Source organism: Dermacentor andersoni, chromosome 7 (genome assembly GCF_023375885.2).
Source record: "Dermacentor andersoni chromosome 7, qqDerAnde1_hic_scaffold, whole genome shotgun sequence".
Lineage (NCBI taxonomy): Eukaryota > Metazoa > Arthropoda > Arachnida > Ixodida > Ixodidae > Dermacentor > Dermacentor andersoni.
In genome coordinates this window covers 102489766-102514134 of record NC_092820.1, presented here as the reverse complement: position 1 = coordinate 102514134, position 24369 = coordinate 102489766, and the positions used below count along the sequence as shown (strand labels likewise).

At 45.3% G+C, this 24369-nt stretch overlaps 2 protein-coding genes across 2 annotated transcripts in view; both read left to right on the top strand.

Moving 5' to 3' along the window:
* LOC126534013 (glucoside xylosyltransferase 1-like) overlaps positions 1–17194 on the top strand; it is a 42109-nt gene extending 24915 nt beyond the window's left edge. The window contains exons 5-6 of the mRNA XM_055072581.2: positions 8715–9028; positions 14374–17194. Coding sequence (XP_054928556.1) covers positions 8715–8720 — 6 coding nt within the window. The 3' untranslated portion in view covers positions 8721–9028; positions 14374–17194. The remainder of the gene's footprint in view (positions 1–8714; positions 9029–14373) is intronic.
* On the top strand, positions 8753–14550 carry LOC129385815 (glucoside xylosyltransferase 1-like). The gene is made up of 2 exons (XM_055072962.1): positions 8753–9028; positions 14374–14550. The coding sequence occupies exons 1-2, from the start codon at positions 8753–8755 to the stop codon at positions 14548–14550; spliced, it is 453 nt and encodes a 150-aa protein (XP_054928937.1).
* Positions 17195–24369: the final 7175 nt, after the last annotated feature.

Genomic DNA, 24369 nt, shown 5'->3' with positions numbered 1-24369 from the left:
TGTGTGCGTGTGCGTGCGTGCGTATGCGTGTGCGTGCGTGCGTGCGTGCGTGCGCGTGCGTGCGTGTGTGCGTGCGTGCGTGTGCGTGCGTGCGTGCGTGCGTGCGTGCGAGTGCGTGCGTGCGTGCGCGGACGTAGAAAAAAGCTTCAGTACAAAACGTGTGAGGTGCATCGTTGCATTGAGGAAGATGGACCAGCAAACTGCTTCGATAGGTTCCTCAAGAAGTGACCCTGTACTCCGAGCCTGCATTTGCGTGTACGTTCATTTTCTTAAGTAAACGAGATTCATTCAAGGGAGTTTGTTGTTTTTCTGTATCATTTGGCACCTTTTGACGGAATGTCAATCACTAAATATCTGCTTCTTCGACTACGACCAGCATGGTCTCAAAGGAGTTAAACGAAATCGAAAAGAAACTTGAAGACGAAATTAGTAAATTTCTGAAATAGGCGGCAGTATGGCTAAATTTCAGCTCTTATATAGCAAACCCAACGAAAGATGAATGCGCATGAAGGGCACCATTATTGATAGCTAAAGAATAGACAAAATGTGCCATAAGCATCACATTGGCCTCCGCGGTTATCTTGAATGCACTCACTCCATCTCTTGGTTAAGCTACAGCGAGATACCTAGTTCACTTCCCAACAATAGAGTGAAGTAACTTCCGATAACACCAGCAAGATTGCAAGTTCACTTAAGATGCAAAACTATTCAATATCATAGGTGGTTGATCATTATTCCACAAACTCGATCATTCGTGTTCAAGTCTAAACAAGTGCAATCGTGAAATTCGAGTCAATGAATGCGAAAACATCTGGTACGACAATGCAGCATAAGCCACACACAAACACACACATACGAGCACGCGCTCTCTTTCTCTCTCGCGCTCTCTCTCTATCGTACTTTATAGGCCGAAACCACGATATTGTGATGAGGCAAGCCTTAGTGGGAGACTCCAGTTTAATTTTGACCACATGAGATTATTTAACGTGCACAGAATTCAAGGTTCAATGGAGTTGTTGAATTGAATTCTGGAGTTTTACGTGCCACAGTAACGATTTGATTTTTGGACACGCCGTAGTGGGGGAGTCCGGATGAATTTTGACCACCAGGGGATAGTTAACGTGCCTCCAATTACACGGGACACAGCCATTTTTTAGATTTCACCCCCATCGAAATGTGGCTGCCGTGGTCGGGATTTCATCCCGCAACATCGTGCCTAGCAGCACAACACCGTAGCCGCAAAGCCGCGGTAGCGGGTAAAGACGACACATTCTTTGCCTCTTGCTTCGACTTTTGCGCCGCCGCCACCGCTGCTGCTGCTGCTGTTGTGGTTGTTGTTGTTGTTTGTCTTCTTGTTGTCGTGTTGTAATAGTCCTGCACGCTGCGTTGGAGGCTGCTTCAGAGGTTGTATATGCATGGCAGGAGCGTGGCAGAGAATAAAATCGAAGCAAGAAACTCATTTGTACCTTTCCATCGTGTAACATGTGCACAATGCTCTATGGTGCTCCCTGGGTGTCGCCGCATTAGTCTTGACCGCTGTAGTTATCCGTGACCCCTTTCAAAAGCGTTACAGAAACTGCAGCGCTTACCTTTCTACTAACTTGCAAGTCGAGAGGAGGCGTAGATGTAACTGTAGAGAGGCGGGGAGAGAGGAGGCAGAAAATGGATACAAACGACGCAGTTGTGGAACGAGTGAATAACAACCTTGCCACTCTTGTAGACCCCATACAGGGGTAGCAGGCGGGAGAGGGAGAAGATGACGTGAGAAGACACGCAGACAGCGGTTGCGGGAAAACTGAAGGTACAGTACGTTACGCTTCTGCTATTTCTGAAAAATAAACATCGTACAAAAAACTCGCTGGCCTACGCGGCACACGCAACACCATCAGGGCGTAAGCTGGATGAGCGGCTTCATAAGATCTCCATGTTCGGCACCACGCACTACAGGGTCTCCGCGGTGAGGTCTCTTCGCGTCGTTCTCACGAAAACGATCTGAACTTTCCGCCCGGCGTCAACAGCGAGCTGCGGCTCGTCCGGCTCTCTGCACAGCGTTCTGCTAAGCCCGATGTTGCCTGGTTGCAGTCGCGCGCATAGCTCCACGATTTGCTTCTTCAGCAGCGGTTCATACATTGCGAGGAGTCGCCATTACGTGTACCGAAGAGTAAACACAGGTAAGCGGACTACGTGGTTGCATGTTACATCCCGTTATCTGAGGCACGGTACGTTGCTGTAGATGATTATGATAATTATGGCTCATTGGTATCTCCTAGCCTGTTCGAGCTTACCAGGTCCAGCTTTATGGAGCTTGCAACTGCTATATGCCACTGCTGGTGAAATATAGTGGAACTTCAACGTAGAATTTTTGCACGCATCGATGCTATGCGGCGCGCTTGTTACATCGCGTGTAAAATGGCACAATACGATGCTAATGATTATGATGATTTAATGACATTCCCTTTGAAACCGGACAGTGGAAAACAGTCGCCTAGCCTGCTTGAATTAATCAGATATGCTATACATCTTTTCATTACATCAATATTTATACATCTCCATATTCTTCTTTCTCTTCCTCAAGAGTTCATCTGCCTTGTACCGATACTTATGCAATTGCTGCATTGTATACCACCTGGCTCAATAATACGCTACTGCAATTGAAAGGGCGCACGTACAGACGCCACGCAGTGCTTATCTAACCTGGCAAGGCAAGTGGCACAATACGATGATGATGATGATGATAATGATGATGATGATGATGATTTATTGGCATCCTCTTTGAAACGCAGCGGCGATGTAGTCACTAGCCAGCTTGATTTGACAAGTGGCACGAAACGATACTAATGATGGTGATGATCACGATTTATTGACCATTCCTTCGAAGTCTCCTACCAAGCTTAATTCAATTAGGTGCGCAATATATTCGTCAATACATCTCCTTCAACTTCTTTTTCTTCCTCAATCTTTCTTTGACTGCCTTGTACCGTTACCAGTGCACCTGCTACATGGCGTTCTACCTGGGTGCAATAATAGGCAACCGCAACGCAAAATGTGCAGGTATCGACGCTTCGCGACGCGTATGTCACATCGGGTGTCTGCTCGCGCACTAGGACAAGTTTATGGGGCACTTTTTTCGCTGCATGCAAGCAACCGCTGGCGTGACTCAGTGACAGGGTAGTTGACTCCCACGCTGCGGGCCCGGGCTCAATCCCGGTGGGAAGTGGGAATTTTTCTTTTCTCAATTTCGCGTGGTGAGTGGTGCTGTGGGCACCGGCGTTGGAGGTGGCAGCGGACACCATCGCCAACCGAAGCGGCTATTGTGCCATGGGTGAGCAGACGATGGTGGCTCCGTCTTGTGCGCGCAAGGAGAAAAGCGGCGAGGAACCGCGTCGCCTCCTGTCGCGCGCGATGCATCAGAGGGAGTGGATAGAGGGGAGGGAGGGGGCTGTGATTTGTGAATCTCTGGCTGCGCAACATGGTTATTTGCCTTGTTTGACACATTATATGTAGTGACGTTTTCTTAGATACGTAGATTTATTGGAGACTTATGTGTATATTTAAATATCTTGTTGCGAGGTTTTGTACGTACGTGCGGTAAACTTTGTTTCCAGTGACACTTTTTTTGCCTTTCATAAAGCTGTATCTTCGCATTTGTATATTCCGTTCTATCTCCGCATTTCTAATGTACGAGGGTGAGTCAAATGAAAGTGAGCCAACACACGCCGCGCAATAATGGTTCGGTTAATTACCTGCGAGGCATGCGCGTAGCACAGAGGCATCTCTTACTTACAAAAGTGACACTTAGGTGTTAGGAAAAAGGTTCTTTCATGCTCTTATACACTGGGTTCAGCTCAGTATCGTGGCATAACTGACGCTCCAAAAGTTGAACAGCGTGGTGTCGTAAGGTTTTCTGACAGCTGAAGGTGTTTCCCAAAAAGGAATTAGTCGCTGTATGGCTAACGTGTACGTTGAACATTGCATTTCATTGGCCACTGTGAACCGTTGGAGCAAGCGGTTCAAAGAAGGACGTGAAACCTGCGAAGACGATCAAAGACCGGTCCAAAGCCGCCGTGCAATCACCCCAACACAATTGCAAATGCGCATTAGAAAAGAAGGGAGAATAAGCATGGGTGAATTCGCAGGGCTTGAACATCAGTCATGGTTCGGGTCACACCATAATTCCTGAACATCTCGGTTATCGGTTCTTGTGTGCGCAATGGATGCCCAAGATTTTGAACCGCGGCCAGAAGACAGAGAGGTTTGGCGGTGCCTTCACTCATCTAATCCGGTATCACGATGAGCGTGACGACTTTTTGTCTGCAATTGTGACCCGGCACGAATCATGCTGCCACTATTGAAACACGAGGGCAAAGCTTACAGTGAAATCATTTCAATTCACAACCCCCAAGGAAAGCAAAGGCCGTCATTTCCGCCGAAAAGGTGCTGAATTTTTTTTAGTCGTCAGGGACCATTACTCATCGGATTTTCTAAACCCGGAGGGACTCTGCCTTCCACATTTTGGAGCATTTGAAAAAAAAAAGCTGCTCAAGGGAACCAGATTCATGTCGGATGATGACCTGAAAGTCACTTACAGACTTTTTGATGCAGCAACCCAAAGAGTTTTATGAGACGGGAATCACGCGACTTGTTAGTCAGTGGGACAAATGTCTGAATGCTCATGGAGACTACTTTTAAACAAAGTACGCCGTTAGTCATATGTTCGCATTGGCTGACTTTCATTTGACTCGCCTTCGTATATTTTGCAGAACTCCTGCTTTTGATAATTATTTTATTTATTCCATATATTGCTAGCACGGGTGCCATGCCTTAAGCAGGAGTGACCATAGATTATGTTTTTTGCCAAAATAGTTGCAACATATAACATCACAAAGACATGGTGAAAAAAAAATGAAATATAGCTGAAAAAAACATTGAATTATTTTTAATGAGATCCATCATTGCACAACCAACACAATGAGAAAAAAATCAGGATTGGTTTCATAGCGCATTTATAAATAGTTCGACTGTTTCACATTCTACAACATCGGCTTGTAGACAATTCCATTCCCGAGTTGTTATCGGAAAAAAAAATTTGAATGTATCGGTGGGATTTATTAAATATACAACTTTCTTACAGTGACAGGAGCGCATTGTACATTCTGATGATGGTTTTATGTACGATGCCTCATCAATTCCAATTTTGTCATGAAAAACTAAATAAAAGAATTTCATGCTTTTCATACTTTGGAGCCCTTCAAGTTCCGCTTTTTGGAGCAATTACTCACAATGAACGACCGATGACAGCTGCTTGTGGGCAATACATTCTAACAAATGACAGCGTAATTGAGATTTTTCCCTGGTCGTTGCATATGTACAAAGGTGTAAACAAAGTTCTTGACTGACAGAGATAGAGAGATGCAAATGAGAGAAAGGCAGGAAGGTTAACAAAGTTTTATTAAAATATTTGTCCTTAACAAGTTCATTCCATGGTCTTTATATTTTTCATACATATTTTTCAAACTGATACAGTTCTAAAGTTCGTGTGATATTTTCTTTACGTATCAAATAGACAGAAAACATGGAAGCATTGATATATATTACTCCGGACACAATTTTTGAGACGTACGAGTATATTCTTTTATGAAAAATGCATATTTTACTTCTCTTGACAGTGCGTAGCATTCAAGAATTCGTTAGCAGCATCTTTCGCAATGACAATGCAGTTATTATTATTGTATTTTGTCCGTCGAGAAATTTTATAACGAAGAGGCGGGGCCGCAACGTGTCACTGAGTAACTGGCAATATGTACAGTCGCGTGCAGTTACTTGCAAGATAACACCCTTGTTCGTGGTCGAATGGACTCCAGAGTTGCGCAATGACTCTGACATGTGAAATAGCGGTTTAATAAATACCACTAATTGAAGCTGTGTTTAGGTCGGGAACTTACCCTGTGTCTGCGCAGCCGTACAGTTTTGGAGCCCCTTCGACCACGGGCACCGGTGTTGCAGGTCATATTGCACGTTACTGAGCATGCGTGCAGCTCTCCAACAAAACTCTTTCACGGCGACATGGATCGCTGTAGATGCGGGACGGGGTGGGTGCAACTCTTGGAAGAAGTTCTTTGACACCCACTTGGAGTACTGGGTTTGTGCAAATAGGTGTGGCCCTATCTCCAATGAACGTCTTTGACGACTACTTTGGCAACTGGGCACGTGCCCATGGGATTGCGACGTTCTACATTGACACAGAAAGGTCCCTTAAGGACCGATTTACGTTCGCGCCTGATGGCGCTCCACCCGCCTGCCTAACGCGTGCGGTAGTGCGAAAACTCGCGCATGTTGTACACTGAGGCACAAACTTCGGTTTAGACTGATTTTGTATATGTAGCGTAAACTGAAATTTGGGCACTAGTGTGTGACAGGTGCAATTTTTCGCACGTCCGCACGCGTGTGGCAGGAGGGCGTTGGAGCGTGCGGCTCGAGCATACATTGGCATTAAATTTCTTCGACGTGGAGCCGAATTGAAGCCACGTCATAAGGGTTCCTCAATGATGGTAACCGGACGCACTAGCAGGCTAACCCGCCGTGGTTGCTCAGTGGCTATGGTGTTGGGCTGCTGAGCACGAGGTTGCGGGATCGAATCCTGGCCACGGCGGCCACATTTCGATGGGGGCGAAATGCGAAAACACCTGTGTGCTTAGATTTAGGTGCACGCTAAAGAACCCCAGGTGGTCGAAATTTCCGGAGTCCTCCACTACGGCGTGCCTCATAATCAGAAAGTGGTTTTGGCACGTAAAACCCCATAATTTTTTAGCAGGCTGCGCCACAAGTTCACTGGGTATGTGCCGCTTTTCCATGAGGCTCTCACCGATTTGGGTCAATGAATAAGTGCCACTGAGGGCGCGGGCAGAGACGGAACCGGCGCGCCATGCTTCTGGTCTTGGAGTCCACGCGAGGCCTTCTCGGCAGTGCCACTAAATGGCGCAGCGTGTCCAGAAAGAAGCGCATAGCTGTTGACGCATGACGCGTCTCTCAGCGCTCGCACGTGCCTGCGCGCCACGCATTTCGGAGGCTACACGCAGACTTCGCGGCGGTGGCGCTAGATGGCGCAGTCAGTTGTTAAGGAAGCGCGAAAGAGGAATGCAGCTGGCAGCACATATTTATCCATAACTCGTGTCGATGGTGGCAATACGTTGTGCCGCTATATTGACTCAATGCTAGACGCATTACCACCGAGAGTCATCGTCATATGGGTTCTGCGGCACATTTCGTTCTTGAAGCGTATTGTCGACAGCTGCGGCTTGTACGTCACGTGTTCGGGCATATGGAGCAACAGCCAGTTCTATCCGCCGGCACTTGAGGAGCACGGCCTATTGCGTCGAGAGCTGTATACGCGGAGGAGCCATACATGGAAAAGAAAACATTACGTGAGAGTGAAGATGGGTTCCCATTAATTTTTGTGTTTTGATGTTTTTCCCAGTACTAACTTGCACTTAACCGCTTCACCATGTGCAGAACCTGGTGCACTTGTTGTATTAGGCGTTCAATCCACTCTGCGAAAGTACCGTGCACCACATTTGTCAGCTTCAGGTGTTTTACCAGATTTGTTGACAAAACTGCGGTATCTGTTTTTGGAACTAAGTTATGCATTTGTAAGGTTTCTGCATCAGCTTAGTTTCCTTGCTTTATCTTTATTTATGTTTTATTTTTAGAAGTTGAGCATTTGCAGCAATTTTCGTAAACATTTGAAGCAGCAGAATAATATTCTGCTAGCTATAGTTTGTAGTTTGAAGGTTTTTTTTTCTTTTTTAAATGCAGCGAAGTTTATTGAATTTGCTTGAGTAGTTGTCTATTGAAGGCATCTCAGCGTTTCACGTGTACTTTCTAAACAGATAAATACGATTTCGCGCCGAAGTAGAGCTTCGGTTAGAGAAACAAGCTTTAGCTCGTCATCTGTAAATGCATATCAACGGAGACATCATCAACAAGGACACCAGTTTCTATGAAGTTTGCCGAAAGGAACAGCTAAAATCTAGCAAACATAGTGAGCGCTTTTCTTTACTTAGCCCCTCAATCGTATTAGACGAATTCTTTGAAATTGCTAAAGTTCATCCAAATCACGTAATTCAGTTTACAACTCTATTTCCGCAGCATACAAAAACTATAGGGCGGTTCTGTAAACTCCACGTGGTAGTGGATCTAAGGTGGGCAGCACTGATGTATCTATCGTACACAGCTCTAAAATGTAATATCGGAAGGTTGGTAGGACATTGCAGCAGCCGCGTAAACCTTGAAATAAATTGACGTAAATGGTAAATGCAGTAATCACATTTGCCCACTTCGGCGCTCTAACAGATGCAGTTTACAGAACTGCGACATCTTTGTTGGTGCAGTGTTACGAATTTGCATATCTCGTGCTTTAATTTTCTTTCTTTTTCGTTCCTACTGATTTTTGGCAATCTTGGTAAAATAAAATTCGAGATCTCATATCAGGATTTCTCTTCATTACGGGTAGAGAATGTAATTTTTCTTCGCAATTTCAACAAATTTCATTCTAATCGGTCCTGTGGTTGTCTCCAAAAAGCATATCAGCGTTTCACATGTGTTTTAATGGGGAAACCTGTGGCACCATGCCTACCCGTATACGAAGTACCTGTGATTTCAGATATATTTGCGACAAAGTGCCTCCTACTCCTGTTCCTTTCTGTTTGATGGTGCAGCGTTGAATGCTGGTTTGCTTATGATGAACCTTACGCGCATGCGTGCGTTTGGCCTGGAGAGACGTGTACTGGAGCTCAAGCGGGAGTTCGAGGGCCGCATTCCGTGGGCTGACCAGGATTTGCTGAACATCCTGTTCTATCGATACCCGCAAGGGATATTCACATTCACCTGCCGCTGGAACTTCCGCGGGGAGCACTGCCATGGTGACGCCCTTTGCACTGACGGCCCAGTGGCAGTGGTGCACGCCTCGCGCAAGATGATTCTGGAGAAGCTCGAGCCGGCATTTGTCGTGCTCCATCAGGCCATGCAGAAGGTAAGCGCACAGTCAGTGGTGAACCCAGTCGCATTGGGGTTTACCTCTACTGGTCGTGGGAGTCGCCATGCACCAGGGGTGCTCCGAAACGTCAATTGATTGTTGAACAAAACTTGATTGTTGTCTTTGCCGTTATTCTTGTTTTTGTCGTTGTCGTTGTTGTTGGTGGTGGTGGTGGTGACGGCGCCCTAAACAAGTCATTCATTGCACCGATTGCTCAACCACAGCCCGCTCCTATAGCTGCATCACCCGAGACGTATACGACATTTTACGCAATCCGATACAGCGTACGCGTCTCGCTTTTAAATAAAAGATTGATAAGGATGACAGCTCCGGTAATGCGATAAAAGAGGAAAATGAAAAGCAGCGCATACGTATAACTCCGCTCTATAGAAGTTGTCCTTCTTATGCTCACACAAGAAAGTAAAAGCGGGAAAAAATTATGCATAAACCATCGACAATGATTCTCAATTTAAGCAAATGTCCCGAATGAATGAGCGAGTAGTCAACGGTGTCCTGCCCACCTCCTTGCCGCTTATCCCAGAAGCTCGGTTGCCTGAAAGGGCGCGCCCTTTCCTTCGGTGCCTTCGTGTAGTTCTTTCGTACCAGACGTGAAGCATCCACTTGTTGCTCTCCTTGGTGCATCCGCGTGAACGGCGTCAACGTTTGACAGAATACTCGCCTGCGCTTGCGCTGGGCTTTCCATGGGCGAGAATATGCTATGAATTTCCGGCCACGGCGTATACAGTCCACGATCGGCTGGCCGCCGTCGGGTGGCCAAAGAGACGCGCGACGAACGCACAAGCGACAGCCTCCCTTCCTCCTCTCTCTCTGCTTGCCGACATAATGTAGCGCGAAGACACAATTACACAGAAGGTACACCAATTAGCCCAACAACACACACATAGAAAATGTGTGCTTTAAATTGCTTAAAGCCCTGTAGTCTTTCAAGCGGAACCTATATCGGGCAACCCCTGAAATTAAATGTCTTCCTTACAAAACTCTAGTTAGACCAATTATTGAATATGCTAAAACTGTTTGGGACCCACACACCATAAGTAACTGTTCTAAACTTCACCGAAGAGAGAGGCAAGCTGCCAGGTTTATATTTAATATATAGCGTCGCATCCATTCTCCATCATAGTTATGCCAATTAGTTGATCTAGCACCACTTGAGCTCAGAACAAGAAACGACAGATTGAAATTCCTCTTCGAAGTTATTCACAATAGAGTAGATATTAAACCATATGATTATTTTGAGCTTCCTATGAACGCGTCAATGAGGCATCGTCATAGTATGTACAGGGGCCGAAACAAGTGGTATATTCCACGCAGATTGCTACTGCAGCGGCGTCGCTTGGCATTTTGGCGAGCTGAAGCACGAAACATTGACACGAGTCAAGCGACATGCTTGCAGATAATAAAGGGCACCCATTGGCTGTCTCGATCCCAGATGCCGCCTGTAGATGGCGTTGCGATGCAGTTTGCCGTGCTCCGGCTTCCGCTGCGTGGAGCATACCCCTTTTGTCGGCGCCTGTACATTTCTCCTCCACTCGCCCGCAATGATTGCTTGAAGTTCAGTTTCTTTCTTAGAGCGATAAGAGAATTGAATTTGCTACCCGTCTCTCTTGTCCCCTCGATGTGCTTAACTGCCTTTTTGGAAAGTCTTAAAAGCACAATTTTTTGTAATAACACGTAGTGAAATTGCCCAATGTGTATGCATTTACTTTTACATGAGTGACTCTTATTGTGTTTAAGAGGACGCGGTGCCAAGTTATGAGTGGGTTCTTTATAATTTTCCCATGTATGTTGTATTTCATACGTCTTTTCTATTCCAAGACTAGCTTTGCGCGTCAAAACCTGTAACTCGGTCGCATTCTATGTTTCTTGTTGTTTTTATTCTCCACTCCTGTAATATCCTTAAGAAGGCTGACAGTATAATAAATGAATAAATGAATGAATGAATGAATGAATGAATCAATCAATCAATTAACAAGTCATTCTATAGAATACTCCTCTCTGGGTTATCTCCCCACCACTCTCTTGCCCAAAATCACGCACCCTTTCTCTCTCCTAGCCATGATGAACGAGCGACCATGTGCCCCCTTTCTTCCACTTTCCACGTTCCCTCCTCGGCCACCTTCGCAAATCGATTGCCCAACGAGACACGTCTTTCTCTCTCTCTCTCTCTCTCTCTGGCAAGCCGTCGTGCCCCCGACCTACCATGAAAACGACCGAAAGAGCGAAAGAAAGCTATTCGCTTTAATATTATAATCCATGCACCAATAAATATTGTGCAGTGCGCTGACGCTCATGCAACGACTTTAGCCGCACTACATGACCGACCCGCCGTAGCGCGTGGCATGACTGTGACAGATACATTTCATCGACACAGACTTCGTAGCTGATTTTACCTATAGTTCGGAGGATCTCGTTTTTATTGCGATAGCAAATAGATGGACACTCCAGGCGCATTTCTGCCGTCGGCGTCACCATCGGCATCGCCATGAGGTTCCGTATAATGTTCAAGGCCGATAGAATCGTCGTCGCGCGCCGTATGCTGTATGTGCGAGTGAAAGCGTGCGAGGGTGAGCCTGCGATCGCAGCCCAAGCTCGTGCACGCTACGGAAGAAAGCGGGGAGGAAACGCGCCGCCTTCCGTCGCGCACAAGGCTCCGGGGGAGAGGGTGGGGAAGAGGGGCGCGCGTTCAACTTCTTCAGCTTCAGGCGGTCTGGACCGCCGCGCGCGCCGGGCCCTGCCGCTGTATCTTGAAAGCAATCAGCAATGGGTACAGATTCCGCATTGCGCTGCGTTTTTGCGACTTCCTGTTAATGCCAGCGGCTGCAAGAAGGTCAATTCGCTCGCGCCTGCTGCCGCGTTTCCTCAATGCAGCACTTTGACAGCGAGTTTCTGCGGTCATCGAGTGAGATGTGTTCACGTTTGCTTGGGTGCGCGTGACACCATGCTTCTTATTTTAGTTGGTAAGCGAATGTTTACAAGTTTATATCGGCACATAAAATTATTGCCCTTACTTGGTATAGCTGTTACGTCTCAACACCACCAAGGGTGTTAATTGAACGTTTGCCACGTGTGAAACCACCAAACCTCCTATTCAGACGTCAACGAGACATGGACGACTAAAAGCGCTCACCCCACCATTACCTGGAAACTGGAGAAACGGGTGAACGGGCGAGTGGGGCGCAACGACGAAGGAACCAGGTGTCGCCGGATGATTTCTTTCCTCAGATTCTAAACCAGATTCTTCAAAGCGGAATTACTGCGGGTTATGGCGAGCATGGGCGTGGTACCGCAACGGAGTCGACGATGGAGATTTTCTGCTCGACAGACTTCACATTCCCTAGTCGACTCGCCTAGGGAAGAGGACGAGATCAAAATCAGATACTTTTGGAGAGTGAGGTCAGTGGATCCTGATGTGAATTTAGTCATTTAACTTGCTCCTGCATGGAGTGGGCTTCCGTACTGGAGCCGTGTAACTAAGCTAAATAAACCCTTTTTCCTTCATTTGCTACAACTTGACGCCGTACTCGATGGGCTTGCTGCATTCCATACCTTGCACGCTACCCTAGCCGCAACACTGTATACTAATTTGCTATCCCAATAGATGCTTCGCCTGTAGGATGAAGCTGCGACTTTTCCTGACAGAATGACTAACATGAATTCCCTCACTTTCACATGTAGCCTCGCGGGTTTTCAATGCAGGCTTTGTTTATTTTGAGTTGGAGACAACAGTATGTCTTCAACGTACGGGAAAAATCACTCGGCCTGTTTCCATTTTGCGTGTCTTCCATTGCAGAGGAACTGCGATGTTGGATACGACGGGCCAACGGGGCATGAAAAGAAAATCTATATTATAACAAAGAAAGCAGCCCTACGGGTGCAACGTCTTGTCGTGGGTGCGAAATGACGGAAAAACAGTGTTCGCACCACTTGTGCTGCCCGTTATCATTATCAAGAGGTTAAGAAATAGCTATATTTTTATTATGCGTCTAGATCTGTTCTCGTAATATCAGAACAATCTGTGCAGAAATACTACTATCTCTTAATATCTTGCCCAAAGAGCCGGCCTTGAGTCGGGTTCCTGGCAAGAGATTACGCACGCACTGCATAATCAGGTGCTTTAAACTGCAGGCTCAGCGGCACGTAGTCGATGGCCACGTGAAAGCCAGCGAAATAACATCATGCGGAGCTACGGACGAAGAGCGTTTCTCAACTCAATCCTCAAAGTAAGCTGACCAATCAGCTGCACGACAAAGTGACCACAAGAAGTGAAAATGCAACCAAAAAGCGACTAATGTGACACGTATTTCAAGCAGTGAAAGTGTTACCGTGCATTGATGAGATAAAATCGAATGCGCTCTTACAAGCAACATTTCTACCGAACACTATAAACGGAATCTACTTGTACAAGAGAAAATTTCACTGCACCAATCAATAATCCCGCTCTCGTTTTGTTCTTTTTGGTACCGTGCCTATTTTCACTAAAGAAAATTGCAACTTAATTTGGTTCTTCCGAAATGCAAGTTTTCGTTGACTTCGCAGTCGTGCAAAGAGGGAGAACAATGCTGACGCAGCGGCAAAACAGAACAGACTGTTCGGGACAAACCACAAGGAAGCCTGAAAAAAATTATGAGGATGGGCTTGTGTCACTTCTCGCGCAAAACAAAACATTATTTAAAAGGCAAAAACTAAAGACCTCTTCCCATAAGCCTCAAGGAGGCGTATAGGCAATTAAAAGCTTTAACTACATCTCAAGGCAAAATTTGTTTCCCTGAGTCCGTCACTCTATATTTGAGTCAGAGCACTGACGAATCCCTCGGTTTGCGAATAACGTGTGCAAACCGAAGAATCCTGACATATACCCAACATGTATATCATCAGCCCCTAAAGCTAAGGCATTAAAGAAGGAATAAAAATATTCACACCCTCTCAAAAGTGCTATTGAAGATTGTACTATTTGAAGGTAAGAATTCGTAAAATTACAAATGTTTATGAATTATATCAGAAGATAATTATCGAGTGTGTCAACCTGCATGCATAAAGCTCTCTAGCATTGGCATTGTTGTTGCGTTGTCGGGAGAAGTAGAGCCGTTGGTGAGGGAGTTGTCACTATGCTTAGCGGCACGTAAGTAATAGGTACAAGATTCCAGCACTGCAGATGCTAATAATCTTCATAAACCGTAGACCAAGCCCTCACCCGTCAGTTGTGTATAACAAGTACCGGGCTGCAATTGGCAATGACCTTATTACAAGCGTCGGCCACCTTGTTTTGCAGCGCATCGGGAGATGAGTTCTGTCGTAATGTTTCCTTCTGTTCAACATTTCAGTTCAAGCTTGGACAAAGTCTCGTGGATGACTTCATTGTTCCTGTGAGAGAAGGCCTCCAGAAGGCGCGTCCGACGGGGTGCACCAAAGAGTTAACCAAGCAGCTGCCTCTACTTACGCTGTCTGCAAGTCGTGTCGACAACGTGACTGGCCGAGCTACGGCCGCGAATAGAACGTAGCGGTGGAGTGCATCTCCGTGCGGCTTTAGTGACGCTTACCGGTGGTTATATTCCCTCATAAATCAACTGTGCCCCGATAGTTTTGTGACCACTGCTCGGTCAAATGACCGCAGCAGTCGGTTGTTAAGAGGACGCTGTACCAAGAGCGAAACACTGATGGAATCTTCAAACGCATGCAAAACGCTTAAATTCTCTCCCAAAACTAACTGCTGAATCGGCTTGAGTTAACTTTCTTGCATTCAAGGGACGAAGTTGCATTTTACAGGCAACAAGACGCAGAATTTTCATTTAAGGCATCTTCATTTTAAAAGAAATTGCCAGAAATCGGTAAGCTTCTAACATGTAGAAGCACGACGCTTCCATATCCGCAACTTTCCACTGAGAACAGACGTCGCCATTTAGTTCTACTCATCAGTAGTATATCACATATTGGTCTGCGATACATCAATTTTATGCAATGTAGATATCTTAGGTCATCTTTACAAGATAGAATATCTTTTTTTTTTGTTGCTGCGCTACAGAGTGTTAGACATAATGGTATACATGATAGAGTGTGTAAGCGCGACTGAACGACGACCTAGAAAGAAACAGATACACACAGACTGTGCTACTTTCAACTAAAGATTCTATTTTCGCACGCATCGATAAATATATACCGAACGAGCGGTAACAAACTAGACAATAAAAAAGAACATATAGAGGTGCATGTCCATGAACCGCACTGTTGCCCAAGGTATGATCAAAAACATACACTGCAATAGTTACAGCGACAAACCGACGAATCGTAGCTCTTTCTTCAGATAGCAACACTGTTGGCTTGATCAAAACAAGGCAGAATAACTACAGTATTCAAAAAGGGTGACCGTACGTTGAACTCTACTTATAGACGCGTTTGCATTCGACCCTTTTTCAGCAAAGTTATTGAACGGCTGGTAGAAAAGCGCCGAACTATTTACCTGTCGAAATTCAGTACACTTTTACCTTTCCGATTGGGCTGCCGTAAGGGCTATTCAACTGAACTTGCTCTCATCGCCATAAGTGAACAATTAAAGATGGCGATTGGCAAAGCCATGCATGCTGTATCAGTGTTAGTAGATCTAACTAAGGCCTTCAAGGCAATTAACCACTGCATTTTGTCTTTTAAACTTGAATCTATCGGAACAACAGGTCGTAGCTGCTGTAAGATTGACACAAAATTAGTTAAAAGATAGAACACAAATAGTAAGAATGAATTATGTTCTTCCTAAATCAATGATAACAAGCTTTGGTGTACCACAGGGATACATATTTGGCTCACTTTTGTTTGTAATATATGTTAACTACCTACTTAATTGTCAGCTTTCTCATAACTGCATCCTTTATGCAGCTGACACAAATATCTTTAACTCTGACAATTGTGTAAGTAAACTAGTTTCGAAACTTAACGCTGAGTTAACCAACATGTTAAATTGGCGCAACATTAACCAGCTCGATATGAACCCTTCTGAAAGTAAATCTGTTTTAATCGCGTCCCAGCAACGCTCATCCGCATTCCTGCCTCCACTTTACCTTAGTGATAATCCCATCGCCCTTACTTCTTCCTGTAATTATTTGGGAGTAGAAATTGATTGTAATCTTAAATTTCATCAACACATAGCCAACATTAGACAGAAGGCAACCTACGGAACAAGGACACGTTGAAAAGCTCGCTATGTATAGAGCCATGAAACATTACTCTCTCTATACTATTCATTTATCCATTCTCATACAAACTATTGCAATGCATGCGAGGGCAATACGTATGCTACCCACTTGCTATCCTTACAAGTCTTGCAAAACAAAGTTGTTAGAATAATCAGTTTTCATCCTAACCATTGCAATGCCAAACGGTTACTGCGTAACTATAGCATTCTTACTACAAACTCATTAACTGTATTCTTCGTACGTCTTTATACCGACAACCAGCTGACTCTCACCGCAACAGTGTGATACCTAGACCTTTTCTACTGAATACCAATCTTACGCGAATTTTATTATTCTGAAGGTACCCTCCAATTATGCTAAGCAGAGGGCCCCCTCCTTTTTTCTTCTTTGGTTGTTTCTTTCTGGAACACACTACCTCCTACTATTAAGTCATGTAAATCATTTGAATTCAAACAAAAACTGAAAAAACCATATTTTAGCATCTGCAATCACTTAGTTATTTATGTATCTTTTTTTTTTCCTTTTCTGCCTCCAAACGTACACTTTGTTAGTACTTACGCTACACGAATAAAAATCTACCTGGTTATGCCTCATTATCCATTTCCTTCTATAAAGGCGTTATAGTTACTTCCACCTGTATTGATATATATATTTATTTAGTCAAATGCAATAATAATGATTATGTCTCTAGTATATGGCGTACTTTTATGTGCTGTATGAATTAACAAATGTGCTTGCACGTTTGTAGCTGATTTGCGTTAGTACTGTCATAAACCAATGTATGTTTACGACTTTTTTTTATTTTACATTAATCGTTGCACTTGTGGTTTATACTTTTACTTATGCGCTATACATAAGGTCCCATTACAGTCTTTCACCGCGGGCCCTTCTCCTGTACACTGTTTCTTTGTGTGTGTATCGTGTGTAATAATAATAAAACCAAATTAATTCAAACCCTGAATCATTCAGTGTATGCTGAGCAAAACGATTTTTCCGCTCTGAAGAGGAGCTGTTTCTCTTAAGAAATAATGCACTTCGTAGTGATCAGCCACACAAGAACAAGGCACAAAATGTCACGGAGTGGTTCAAAGCCACTGCCATGAACAAATACAGGGAACGGTGCGTCGAATAAGTGGCACGAGCGACTGCTCATTAGAAGCCGTAACCTCAAAGCCAGCGTCTGTATTTTCTGTACCTGAAGTTTGTTATGTTTTGTATTATTGTACTAGCAATTTAATAAATGAAGTGGTCAACTGGATGAGCTGGTGAGGAATCCTGAAAGCGCGATATGACAAGAACGTTGCCGAACAGACGTGGAGTTCTTCAGCCGTCCTGGGTAACACATACTAGTGTGCCCAAAACAAGATGTCGTCGCCAAATGTTGTTGATCTTTATTTTTATTTTCTTTCTATTACAATCTAATTTTTCATATTTCGTAAATGAGTGTTTAGAAGTGCTAATATTGCCCGAAGTTCACCTACACCTCTAGGTAAACTTCAAAAGAGGATGAAGTAACACTTTTGGGAATTTAAAGACGTACCGCTTATAGACCATGTTTTGGTACTTCTTTTACAAGTTTTGAACAGTGGTAAGGAAAAACTATTTGGCATACGACTGAAACATTGTCTACAATTTCGCGGCAGAACAGCGGCGGTCAACACCGTGACTGCTGGACCGGAGCTACATTACAACGGGACTGCCCTAAATATTCAAAATGTAAATAGCACAAAGCAAGCAGATGCGCAGGCAGCAAAAGTAAACATGGTAAGGGCTCAGCTGGCTACCGTGTAATACTTATAGTAACAATCCGTCGTACTATCCACTTCCGACCAAAACACATATCCGGAACATAACTGTTTTGCAAGTTGGTTCTTAGTAACTCCAAAGACAGAAGCTCATAAGAAGATGGAGACATGAAGGGCTAAGTAGTGATAAGATAAGGAATCTTGCTATAGCCTCATTACTTGAGGATTTAGTGACATTTCTTATCGGACTACTGCTAATAAAAGTGACAAATGTCTTATAAATGTGAAAGAGCCTTTCAGAGCTTAGTTCGTAGGCGCCCATTCCTGCGTTTCGTGTTGGCATCGCCTCTCTGCGTAACCAAGCGAACGAACACAGCGATGGATGCAAGAGAGAACGCGTAACGCAGCGCGGGATGAAACACGGCAATAGCGTAGAGAGCGCGATGAGGAAAGCAGAGGAGGAGGGTATGGTGAAAGCGTGAGGAGAAAAGCGTAGTGCCGCGCAAGACGATCTCTGCCGCGACGACTGCTATACGAGATGGCGCCAGAGAAGAGCGCCATGTTCTTTTACCGATGGCATGCGGCAAGCGGGTCCACCGATGTCATACATACAAACAAAGCATTGCATGAGCGGAGGTCTGTCTGCGGCGGCTGCTGTGAATCACGCTCACGCGTCACCCACGCGCTGCCTCTCCCGATCTCCCGATTAGCGAGACAGTAGAGTCACACTTTGCTCCGTTTGCAATGTGCCGCACGAGACAGATTGTCTGCGCCAGATGCTACTTTTTTATTGCCATAGACACACAGAGACGAAGGTGCATCATCGCGTGATACGTTGGCATGTTGATGTGACATTCTGGGTTTTCGTGTCAGGTAACAGCATTTACTCTTCACGCTGGGAAGAAAAACCATGTTGAGCAACTTGGTGTGATTGTTCATAAATGAAAACGCAAATAATGAAACTTAATCAACTTCCACACACGCGTGCATGTGTCTGACTTTAAATCAGGGATCAAAATGTAGCGCTATCACTTGTTAGTCACCTTAGGAAATTATTAAAAGCGAGGTACTCCATGGCTGCGAAGGGACTTAGCCGGCTGTATAGGCATAACAACGAAAAATAGACCTGCTGGATGCGCAAGTAATGAGCACAGTGAGCTCAAATATCTATGAAGGTAAAACACTTTTTGGTGGATAAACAAAATGAACGCCTGCAGAACACTTCAGTTATGCGATCCGTTCATAAGCAAGCTGATTTTTCATTAGAGGGTAGTGAGCGCGAAAAAATCCACAGTGCCGGAAAAGAAGCCTACCGTGTTCGCCTTATCTTTCTGCGTTCTTGACATCCTTTAGCGCCGAGGACCCTTGAGCTGGGTTACCTGTCCTATGAAAGAGAAGCTCTCCATTGGAAAGTATAGAGTTTTCCCGGCGTGCATATGACCACTGACACGCTACTTTTTATGCGTAAGCATCTTTTGACGAATACCAAACAAAATAGAGACTTTTAGCTCAGCGGGTTTACGTTTCGCTCCGCTCGCGGTCTCCACCGTTGCGCCAGCGGAGCGGCTCGCGAAAAAAGAATTTTAGCCCGGCGGGTGAATGTCTTTCCCCATGTGAGCGGGGCTGGACATTCAGTTTAATGACCCGCTACTCACTTACCAAGAAATCGCCTCACACTATCGAAAAGGCAGAATGAAATACCCGCTACCGCACGCCAAACTCGAGCGCGCGCAGGCGGCCGCATTTCGAATGCTGCAAACGGACTCGTATCCGTCACGAGGCCTATTAAGCCACTACAATTCGGAAATCCCGCCAAATTGCCCAGACTGCCCAAAACTCTATTGCTCGCACATGCTTTGGCAATGTACCGCGTTACCAGAGGGCCCTCTCTCCAGTGAGCCCAAATGGGAAGAACCCCTCAAAAGCCCGGACCTCAAACTCCAACTCAAGGCCGTCCAGAGGGCCCAAGAACTGGCGGAGCGTCACCACGTTCCCGTCCCTACTTGGGCGTCGCCTACGGTTTCGGCCCAAGGAGCTCCCCGCGTGCGATCTCCAACGGCTTAAACCCCCTCAGGACCTCAACAAAGTTCTTGACTGACTGACTGAGCCCGGCGGATCACTCACCCGCTCAAGCGGGGCAAAGAGCGGGGCGCTCTGCTGCCCCACCTAGTGGTCCGAATAGGAGTTACTGATAAATGAATTTGAATTACGCTTGCTTTTATAATGCGAGAAATGTCGAATAAAGATATATTACATGTTCTCAGTACTATATTTGTTAATAATGTACTGAGTACTAATGTGCGGGTCAGCGCCGCAGTCGTCATCGTCGATGCAGAACTGCCGGCGTTCATGTTCGCGGCTGCCATCTTGCATTTCCCACACACGCCCGCGCGCGCTTACGCACGCTCGCGCGCTGCGTATACGCTCCGCTGGGGAGTGCTTTGCAGCAGGCGTAAACGCTGCTCCGTAAAACCGCTGGCCGCCTCAGCGTTGTGCGCATGCGCAGTCGCGTCTCCGCTCACCCGCTCCGCTCCGCTGGCCGTAAACCCGCTGGGCTAAAACTCTCTAATATCTCGATCGCGCGAGAAGCGCAAAGCCTTGTATCTGCACAAAAACACGTAATTTGTGAAGTAAAAACATTTAATCGTTATAATGGAGTAAATGTAGATGATCGGTACCTTTATAAGTAATAAGAAACAATTGAAAAAACTAGGAGGACGCTTAAGCTTCGACTTTAAGAGTGGAACACGATATCATTCACAGTTCCTCGACCGCTTCTCACGCTTCCCGGCAAATGCAGCATATTTAACTTAATATTTTCAAGGAAACACTGGCGACGAATGTATGCACGAAGGCGAGCTTTCTGGATCTTTTTTTATCCCCCTTCACGGTGGGCGCCGCTGCTGCCGTGAATGCGTGGAGGGTAGCTCCATCAAGATGGTGTTGCAAGGAACCGAGCGGGGCGCGCCGCTGGTACTAAGCCAGACCTCAAACGGCCGCTGCAAAATCGGTTTGTGTTCGAGTTTCCGCGTAGCAGAATTATGCTTTCTCGTACATTCAAATTAGAATCCGACGCCATCATGTCTGTAGGTTGTGTGTAAGTTGTACTTTGAAAACTTTCATTAGTTTAGTAACGCCTACGCGCCGCGCTGAGGGCCTGCGTGGTTCGGAATGCGTGATGATTTTTCCCTCACGGACAACGCCGCCGACGCCCACACAAAATTTTCTGCGACACGGGGCCCTTAGCGATATCGAGTTAAAAAGTTGATGTGATATGATCAGATTTATCCCTACCTACAGTGATACATAGAGCTCCAAACAAAATGTACGGGGAAGCCTATAGTAGAGGTGAGTCAACTCATATTTGGAGTAGGAAAAACTTGAAATTTGGGGGTGGGCCAACGTGAATTATGTGGGTGGGCCAACGTAAATTTATGGGTGAGCCAATTGAAATCTGGTGGTTGGTCAACTTGAAATTTGGAGATGGACCAGTTGGAATTTGTCGGTATGCTCACGCATATACTTAAACAACTCCAGCGGAGTTTCTGCATAATTTCTTTTCCTTGAGAGGGCAAAATGGATTAAAATATTTCAGTGGACAGTGGAAAAACAAGAAGAAATAAAAATTTCATAAAAATTATGCAGACCCCACGTACTGTGTGTGGGCAAAAAAGACGCCATAGACTGATACGAACACACATGGCCTGTTCTTGCGACCTCTTCTTCTAGCCACGAGTGGGTTGCTTTCTACAGGCAACTTTTTCTAAATTGTCTTGGTACGTGAAAGAGATGCTATCTCTAGTGGGTAGTTCCTGCACTGGCTTTTCAATGTAATTAGCATTGTTTGCCGACTTACCCCGTTTTGAGCCTATCTGCCAGTACTTGCCTATCAGTCCCCCACTACGGCGTATCTCATAGTGGTTTCGGCAAGTAAAACCCCATAAAGCAATTCATTATTGCTTAAGGGAATGAATATAAGCGTCAGTGAGGACTATTCGAAAAGATTCTTCAAAATACGGAAAGGTCTATGGGCTTCTTCACAGCAGGAAAGGACAACGGGAGCTAAGGGTAAGCTTGTACATGATAAAATCATACTGAACAATGTTGTTTATGCATGGAATAAACACACGATGGAGCAATACGAGTGTAATGCGCTCCCACAGAATGACTCTGCGTGAATTTCAGAAAGCGAAAGCTTCACGATATTCAATGTGAATGCGAGAAGCATGCTAAAGAAGGTCGACGATATCGAATCAATGATTTTAGAACATGTACCAGACAATATAAGGATTACTGAGACGGCTTCATAAATATATGGTAGATAGCGAAGTAATGCCCAATTCTTCTTCATTGGTTAGGAAAGCCCAGGATAGTACAGGTGGCGGGGTTGTGTTAGTGATCCGCAATAATATCGGTCTTACTACATGTTTCAGTTGACATTGAGGCTGTATGGGCTATGACAATTTAAATAACCGCGCCGTTCACATTCGTGGACTGGCGCCTTTGGTGGTGGCCCCCAAAGTATCTAGCACAAGTGCTTTTAAGTTTCCAGCGTTTTATGGATTGCAATATGCATCGTGGTGATAATATACTTTTGGGGGCCTTCAACCAACCTGGCATAAACTGTAATGATTACTCTTCTGGAGCAGCCAAAATTCTAAGTTGTGAACAACTACTAGAAATTGCATCTTGCTTTTGTTTAAATCAAGTGGTAAGCGACTATACAAGAATCAGTGCATGTAGTTCGTCTGTTTTTGACCTTGTTTTTGTGTATACTCACATGATCCCTTTTCTACTTGACTGTGAAACCCGCGATCATATCACAAACCGTAAGCTAGTAATGCTGTCTTTACACCTTTCCCCAGCACCGTATGCCTTCTCTCACGAACGTTTTAAATCATGCTGGCGTTGATAATATTGGGGTACGAGAATTGTTAGCGCACTGTTACGAGATATTCTCTGAAATTTATCAGCTTAACCAGAGCCCAGAATTTCTCTGGGAGTACTTTTTAATTTGGCCATGTGTATACTTAAGCGTATTAAGAAAACTAGTAATTGAAGTCATTGGATTTCTAGAGAAATATTACACATAAAGAGACAACTAAATAGAAAACGTAAGAATTCACCTCTTTCATGGTGCGGCGGCGCATGCGCCCTGCCCTAGCGGATTAGTCGCGAAACATTTTGGAAGGGTCGCGCGCGTGGCCGCGGGCCGTAAAGTCCCCCGAAAAAAAGAAAAGCGCTCGGACGCGCGCCGCTGCAAACACTCGTGCCGTGTACCGCATTGAAACTCTACTGGCAGCTCGACGTCGGTGAGGTGTAGAAAACATGCGTAGCGTAAGGCTGCAACTCCACTTTAAAACAGAAAGCGGTCAGGGCATCTTCCAAGTTGTGCAGACTGCACCGTGAGCCAGGTAATTGATGGCTAGCAAATTTAACGAAAACCCCGTGCGTTACACTTGGGCGACTCTTAAGTACATCACGTTGCTGACGAAATCTTCTTGCAGCGCCGGTCCTCGCTTGCTGGTGATAGCAGCGCGTGCCTGACTGCACGTACTCGTAGGGCGCAGCAACACTGGGTCTATACGAGACCAACAGGACGCTCACTCCAACGATTGACCGACTATTGTGCGTCACTGAAACCTTATCATGCCAGGTCGACAACGACGCAACCGACAAGCGCGAATTTTACTGCGACGGGCTTTCTAGACGACGGCACCGGCAAAATCAGCGTGCCGACCTTCGTTAATTCGACGGAACCCCGCGCGATCTGCCGTCGAACCGACAACACAATAGCGACAGCGTCTTCACCTGTGTATATAATTAATCGTGCTCAGAATGAGTCAAACACGCCTACCAAGTTGAAATGCACAAGCTTCGCCAAATGGAATTCAAAATATATCGCATTAATTTTTCTGTCCTCGCTTCGTATGGTTCTTTTCCGGTTTATGGTTCTGGAAGCAAGTTAAAGTGATTCTTATCCTCGAAAGCGACAGTCCAGTCAATTTAGAAAATTATCGCCCTGCCTCGATTACCAATACTCGCTCAAAGCTGCTTGAACGCATTATCTCGAAACATCTTTTAAGTTATATAAACGAGCACAATTTATTATTTCACTGCCAACACAGCTTTCGACAAATGTCTTATCTGCTACATCTCAGCTCATCGAGTTAGTGTGCCATCTTGCGGAGACCATAAACTTTCGCGGACAGTTAGATATGATCTTCATGTACTTCGCAAAAGCATTCGATAAAGTGTATCACAATAAATTGCTAGCAAAATTGAATAATGTTTAATGATCCCACCATTACCAATTATTTCTCATCCTATTTTCATACTCGCGAGCAATATGTTGAGGCTAGAGGCATGAAATGTCGAGTTTCAGCTGTTA